Here is a 7,628-nt window from a genome sequence, read left to right as displayed (position 1 = left end):
TCCCATTCTGCATTAGGATTTTTATGCGGATGAAAAAATCTCATAGTTATCGAAATTGCAATTTGGAGAAAGGATTTTCGGATAGAAAATATGAATAAAAATGACAACGATATATATATATATATATATTGAAGACAAATCTAGAATTGGAATATGATTTCTTTAATTCGATTCTGTGATTTTTCTAATCTTTACCAAAGTGAAGAAGAGGTAAAATTAGGCATGGGCATAATTCGAGTTGGGTTGGTATTGAGCTCTGTTGGAAGAAAATCGATTGCCCGTGTGGGTTGACCCGACTCGACTCGATTTGCATGGAAGTGAATTTTCGAGGGAGTGGTTGAAAGTTGAATTTGAAAGTTAAACTCCCTACCACCCATAACGCCCATAACCAACTTCCACTCTTTCTTCTTCTTCAGAAAAGCAAAACAAAAGAAAATTCGGGTTAAGAGAGTGGAAGAAAAATACACGAGGAAAAGGCTTGATTTTTGGAAGATAACATCTCAAATTGAGTTCTTAAATTGTGAACAACAAATATCTTCCTTGATGATCGAGTTTTGACCAAGAAGCGGGTATAAGGCGGTGTTGGAGACAAGCAATCAATAGTCAAGTAATTCAACATCGTTTTTGGGATTTTCAAGTAAGTTTCACAACTTAAATTCGATTAAAAGTATGAAAGCATGTTTTACAAGCTCAATTCGAAAACAAAATCGACTTGATGTTTTGGGTAAATTCCAACCCTAACCAATCCAATTCAATTATTGAAATCGAACTGAAACAAACCAAATTGGTTTTGATCCATTTGGTTTGGTTAGTCAATTTGAACATTTATCCTAGTTATATATGTATATTTTTGGCAAAGGATCTATTTTTCCAAATCATGATATGTATCTAATAGTCATCAGCATATAATTACAACAAAATAAAAGGCTACAATTTAAATTTGGAGTTTACATAAACAATTATTCTCCTTGCTTCTCTTTTCTTTTGGAATTTGGAGTTTTAGAAGAAAAAACGGATACGGTAAATAAATTATTCGAGAAAGAATTATTTTTTATTTTTAGGTTTAAAAATATTAATTTTAAAATGAAAAAAAAATGTATCAAAGGGTTGGGCCGGTTAATTGATAGGACCTGACCCAATTTTTTAATTGTTAAAATTAATTGAATCAAACCAAAATTTTTTTATTCAAATCGATCCAAACCGATTTGATTGATTTTTCGGTTTTTTTTTTTTTTTGGTTGCCCACCACGAGGTAAAAAAGGAGTTTTGACATGATTGAGGTTAGAGTTGTGTTTGAGAAGGGTGGGTTGTATTGACTCATATGACATGTTTAGTGGAGTAACTTTAGCCTTCAATTTGATTAGAACGATGGGTGAAGATATTTTTAATTATTATTTTTCCTTCTTATATTATAGTATTTTTGGATTAAAAAAATTTGTAATGTAAAATGCGAAAATTGTCTAATTTAGCCCTTGTTTGATCATCATTATTTTCAAAATATATTTTTCTTTTTTGTTTTCAACTACACATTTTTCAATAAAATAATATTACACGCAAATTCAAAACTTTTTCTTAATTTTTTTTTATCACATATTCTCTATTAAAATAATTTTCCAAAATACATTTTGAGGAAAAAAGGGCTTAAACAAGTTCTATTGTATTGGGTTACATGTCATCTTTTTGCGAATTATTTTCAGCCCATTTCCATTTTCATTTCCATTTCTGAACATATATAATAGATCGATCCATTCAAATGCCAATAGGGATGGCGATTTGGCTTGTCAATGCGGGCCACCCATGGTTCAGCCTAGGAAAAGTCCAAACCAACCATGCTCAAGGCTCAAGCCGAGCTCGAGCTAGTCGTCTTGCCTGTCAGGTTGGCTAGTTTAAAAAGAAAAAAAGAAAAAAAAAAGGCAACTAATAGGCAACAATGTGTTATATTTAAAAAAAATCGAGCAGACTCGGATTCGTTAGGCTCAAGCCTCATTTATTGGCTGAACTTTTGCTTTGTTTAGGCCAAAAAAAGCCCAACTTAATTTTACTCAAGTCGAGCTCGAGTCTCGAGTTTTGGTTCGTTGACATCCCTAAATGCCAATGAACACCATTGGAGCCAATGCTTCCACCAGCGTTAATAATAAAGTTTTCCTTAGCATAATAAGTTCTTCTACAGTATTATTATTTATCGATAAAAAAAAAATTCACTAGTAATTGAACTTTTAGTGATATATCAATTGAGTCATTGAATGATTATTATTACCATCATCATCATCGATTAGTTTACTAATATTCAATTTGTTTTAACATGACCCTGTTATATTTTGTGACCTATCACCCCAAAATTGGTGCACATCACTTAGTTGACGGTCATATTGGTATCATATAAATGAAAATGGTAAAACGAGAGATATAGCAATATCTTCAAAATTGAAGGTTAATATATACGTTATTTTTGGATCATTCTTGGGGTACATAATGGACACCATAATGGTGTCCATAATCCCGAGATGGCGCCTCCCCATTGGAGGAGGCATCGGGCCCACAGACGCCCCCTCCAATAGGGTGGCGTCACCTCGACCTTATGGACACCATTATGGTATCCATTATGTACACTTAGAATATTCCGTTATTTTTTATGTTTAATACTTTTACAATGTGTCATGGTGGTAAGTTGACACATTACCAACAATTATGTGCAAAATTCATTGCAATATGACTTCCAAGTAATGAAGTTTCATCAATTTAAGGGCGGCGTGTGAAGAAGTATTTAAATTGAAATTTAAAATAGAGTTGTGACCCATTTCAAATTAAATTGAAGTTCAGTGATACAATTGAAATGATTAAAACTTTAGTGACTGAGTGAGATATTGCTAAAATTTCAATAGTCATGAATGAAACTTACCCAATTATTTATATTTTAATCTTTTTTTTTTATTTTACAATTAAACTATAATCGTTTCAAGTATAGAATGAAATGTCCAATATTGTTTCCATTTCCCCTTGCTTGAAATGTATAATTGGAAAGTTTATAAAAGTTGTGGATCTAATGAAATGTGTATTGAGAATAAATTAAAGAAAAAATGAATTTTAGAAAACAGAGATCCAAAAAGGGCAAAAAAATTTTCCTTGAGCTAATAAGTACTGGCTTGAACCTTAAAAAATTCAAATTAGGTACGACAATATAGTGGGACGAATTAGAATGTCCATTAAAATCCCTAACTAGTTGAAAAGTTTTAAAAGTGGGTAGAGTTTAAAAATTCTCCATTACTGTACCCTTTTGATATGATTAGTCAGAGTTGAATGTATATTGCACGTTATTCAAAAATACTTTATAAGTACTGTAAAAAAAAATATTTTATCCCAATTTGTTGAGAGGATTTTATGAATCTCAAACGAACTAAATAATATAAAATTTAGGATAGAAATTTAAGAAAAAAAAATTTATTCACAAAATTCGACTTTTATGATTCAAATTTTTTGTGATGATTAAATATTACAAATGAGCAATCTTTTTATACTACATTTGGTATATAAAAATTAATTGTTAATCCACAAATTTAAACACTCATTAAAATTCTTTAGATAGATGAATAAAAATAAATTCATATATAATAACTCTAGATTCATACGGATTAAGATTTTGAGTTATTCTATGAGTACATGGAAAATTTACAGAATTCATAAAAGATTTTGAAATGGAAAAATCCCGTCCGTCTATGTTTTATGTTTTTCTCATCTTTGAATGATATTTCGACAATTGTGTTTGTAAAAATTTTTTAATGCAAAAATCCTGTACTTGTAGCATAACTCTCAAGATTTATCAAGTCAAGATTTATTGAGTCAAAAGTAATGTGAATGCTAATTAATTGAGAATTAATGACAGGGTATTTATTACATATTGAAAAACGTAAAATATTATTGAAATAATTGAATTGCAGTAGGGTTAAAATCCTCTAAAAAATTATTCTCACTTAATGTGATATTTTAATATATGATAGATTATAGATTTAAATTGAAAAGTATAATAAAATTAAAAGAATCGGGACCGGTTCGAGGAATTTGGGGTGGGATCATGTTCCGTCCAACCTCGTTTATTATTCGAGATTGGGCAATATGGGACGAAAAAATTTTGCCATTCCTAATTGAGACCTATAGACAAAGTTGAATCTCAGTCTCGCATTGGGGGACAATCACACCAATTCATTTTCACGCTTGTTCAGGGCTAGATTCATTGGGAGTTCCAAAAGGAACTACAAATTGAAAACTAAAGTCTTTAATTAATAACAATTTTTTTTTGTTTTGTTTTTTTTTTATTTAAAGAAAAAAAAAGACACGAAAAGTTAAAAAAAGGAATTTAAGTCCAAACCAATCCAATTGATTTCAGTCCAGTTGCAATATTCTGTGCAGTAAATAAAAAAAGAGAGTTATTCCAGTGGTGCAAAGAAAATGGTAAGGTATACTCAATCTTATTGACAGTCGCAGTGTGAGGGTTTGATTCCTGAAACATGGATTGGACTCTTTGTGAGTACCAGTGTACAGACAGCTCTTGTTCCCTGACCTGTTGGGGCACATCCCGCGATTAATCTCTCTCATGATTCTTTAGGGGGGGGTGGGAAACCCTTAAAGTTGGGGTTCAACCTTTAATAAAAGAAGAAAGAGATGGAAATTGACATGAAAAAGGGTATCAAGTAAAGCTAGAAAAAGAAAAGGCAAGTGACTTGTCACAGGGATGTAAATGGATCTGATATGGATCGAATCTGCTCAAATTTGATTCGATTTGATAATTCAATGGATATTTGGTTATTAAATTCATATCCGATTTAATATGTTATTGGATATTCAATCCGATAACCTGATTCAAAATTGAAAAAACTACCTAGAAACCCACTTTTAAACAATAGTTTTGAGAAATAAAAGGAATTAATTTTCATTTCACAAATCAGGTGGTAATTAGAAATTATCAAATTAATTAATACATATTTAATAATAGAAAACATTTTATATAGTCATCCCAGCCAAAACCACCCACCCACTCAAATCAATCTTTTTCTCTCTCAAACCTTCTCTGTTGTCTTTAAGGAATTGATAAAAATGGAAGATTCTTGAATTATAAATCTCAGAAATTTCGAAGTTAAGCGCCATTGATGGGACCCATAACAACAAACCTACACCCATGACTTCACCACCCCCATTCCGCAACTACTGTAGCCATGGGTTTCTATCAATCGAACCCAAATTTGATTCAGTTGTGTGTTCTTCTAATTTATGCTGGTTTTTTCTTTCTAGTTGATGGGTTTATTGTAGTCCGATTGTGAATTTGTAGTGTGGCGGTGCTAATTTGGATTTTATGTGGATGTGATGATTGTTATGGTGGCACTGAGGCTATATAGGATGCTTATTGTTCTAGAGTTGGTGGATAGGAGGACGTGGTGGCGGGTTGTGGTGACGATGGTGTGTTATGACAATACGTTAGAGTAGATTTGTGTGTGTTATGGTGGTGATATGACAATGGTGGTTGTGGTGGTGATGAGGTGGCAAAAGTGTTTTGGATATAGATTTTTGCGGCAGTATTAAGGTGACTGATTTTTGTATGTGGTAGTGACGGTGGATATGGCGATTGGGACGATTTTTGTTGAATCTGGTGGTGGTGGTCTTGGTCGTGGTGCTGGTGTCAATGACGATGCTGTTAAGTTGTATTGGTGGTTGTGCGGCGTGGTGCCAATGGTTTCGATATTGGTAGTACATGTGGTTTTGGTGAAGTGGTGTACATTTGGTTGTCGACATTGGAAATGGTGGGCGCCCTGTCATGGGGTATGGGGCGGCGAGGGGCGAGGATGCCCCACCTTGGACCCCCCCTCGTGAAGGAAAAAATGATTAAAAATAAATTTATTTTGAGACAATTCATCTATTAAAAACTCATTTTAAATTTGTATTTTTTTATCTAATAATAACATAATTCGAAATTTTGAAAATATAAAAAAAAATAATAAAATTAAAAAATTAAATGAAATAACAAACGAGACAAAAAAATTATCCTGTCCCACCCCAAGCGTGACGGGAAGGGATGTAGGACGAGACGACATTTGGGCGAGACGGGGCAGGGTGCGTGCGCCAGCCACGAATCCGCCCGTTGACATGCCTAGACCCTTACCCGCTTGTAATTAAAACCCTTCGATCTTTTCATTCTCTCGTCACAGTCAAGCAAACAAGAGTATCTAAAAAAAACACATCGCCGGCGATTGAAATCGGATCTCGGAAGTGATGGCCGATCACGTTGAGGGGCATGAGAAACATGAATCGGCCGCTGAATCGCTGATTGATAAGATAACTGATAAGTTTCACGGCGACAATTCAACGTCGTCGTCGTCAGATTCGGATGGCGAGAAAGACATCAAGGAGACTGCCGCTGCGGTTAAGGCAAAGATCTATCGTCTCTTTGGCCGCGAAAAGCCCGTGCACAAGGTTCTAGGCGGTGGGAAACGTAAGAATTTGATCTGTAACTTGATATTTTTTTTACACTTTATGTTTTGTAAACTATCATAACATTTGAGTAGGGCATTTGATAGAGATTAAAATGCACGTATGAAGAGGGCACTGCAATTGAGTTTTATGAGTTGATATTTTGAATTAGGAATTTTTTTGAGAATATACCTTTATAATCTTTTACAGGTTTGTTGTTATGGTGTTAAAATAGTTCCGATCTTCTGTATTCCAAGTATGGATGTTGATCTCAATCGTGGGAAACATGTCAGCTCAATTTCTTTTACATTGTTGTAGTCTTTATGTTAGCGTATTTCGTGTTCACTTTATATTGGAAAATGCTTTAATTATTTCAATATATTGGAAAATGCTTTAATTATTTCAATTTTATTTATATTTTGTATAACTTGAGTTGTTCTGTCTGTTCATGTTTTTAGTATTTGATAGTGATGGAAGCATGAAAAATTATATATTTTTTTACAAACAGATGACTTAAAAAAGTGTGCATTCGAATGTTGTAACGTCTAAATTTGAAAATGTATCCTTGTAGTTTTGATTTATTTCTTTTGCTTGTCTCGCCGTTCTTCTTGGATACAGGAAGCATGGGTTGTGTGTGCTGTGGAATGCATAGGGGCTCAGAATATATTTAGGAAATATTGTTATTGTTACATGTCTTGATTTTTCTTTTCTTGTTTATTATATGATACTTTTGTGTCTGAGTGCTTGATTAGAAAGAGCGAAAGGATTGCAAGCACTAATTGAAAGAAAAATAAGGTCTAAGAAGCACGTTGTAGAGTCGTAGACATCCCTTTTTCTTGCATCACTTGGTTAACAGTTAAATTGGTCCCTGGAAAGCTGGAGTTGTCATTTGATCTTTTATGCAAATGTACAGTTCTTTTGTACAGTATGTATTGTTGATATTACCATTATGATTTTCTGGCAGCTGCTGACATTTTGCTATGGAGGGACAAGAAGATATCTGCTGTGGTGCTTGGTGTTGCCACAACAATTTGGGTGCTTTTTGAACTGCTTGAATACCATTTGCTCACATTAGTATGCCATATTCTAATTCTGGCTCTTGGAGTTCTTTTCCTGTGGTCAAATGCATCCATCTTCGTCAATAAGTACACATTCTAAGGAATACTTGGTGT

General features: G+C 33.4%; 1 protein-coding gene across 1 annotated transcript; it reads left to right on the top strand.

Annotated features, from left to right (window-relative positions):
* Positions 1–6,118: 6,118 nt before the first annotated feature.
* LOC111396580 (reticulon-like protein B5) lies at positions 6,119–7,621 on the top strand. The gene is made up of 2 exons (XM_023022985.1): positions 6,119–6,478; positions 7,421–7,621. The coding sequence occupies exons 1-2, from the start codon at positions 6,259–6,261 to the stop codon at positions 7,612–7,614; spliced, it is 414 nt and encodes a 137-aa protein (XP_022878753.1). The 5' UTR covers positions 6,119–6,258; the 3' UTR covers positions 7,615–7,621.
* The last annotated feature ends 7 nt before the right edge of the window (positions 7,622–7,628 follow it).

Source organism: Olea europaea, chromosome 1 (assembly GCF_002742605.1).
Source record: "Olea europaea var. sylvestris chromosome 1, O_europaea_v1, whole genome shotgun sequence".
Lineage (NCBI taxonomy): Eukaryota > Viridiplantae > Streptophyta > Magnoliopsida > Lamiales > Oleaceae > Olea > Olea europaea.
Note: the sequence above shows the minus strand (reverse complement) of the source record. Positions and strands in the feature narration are given on the sequence as shown.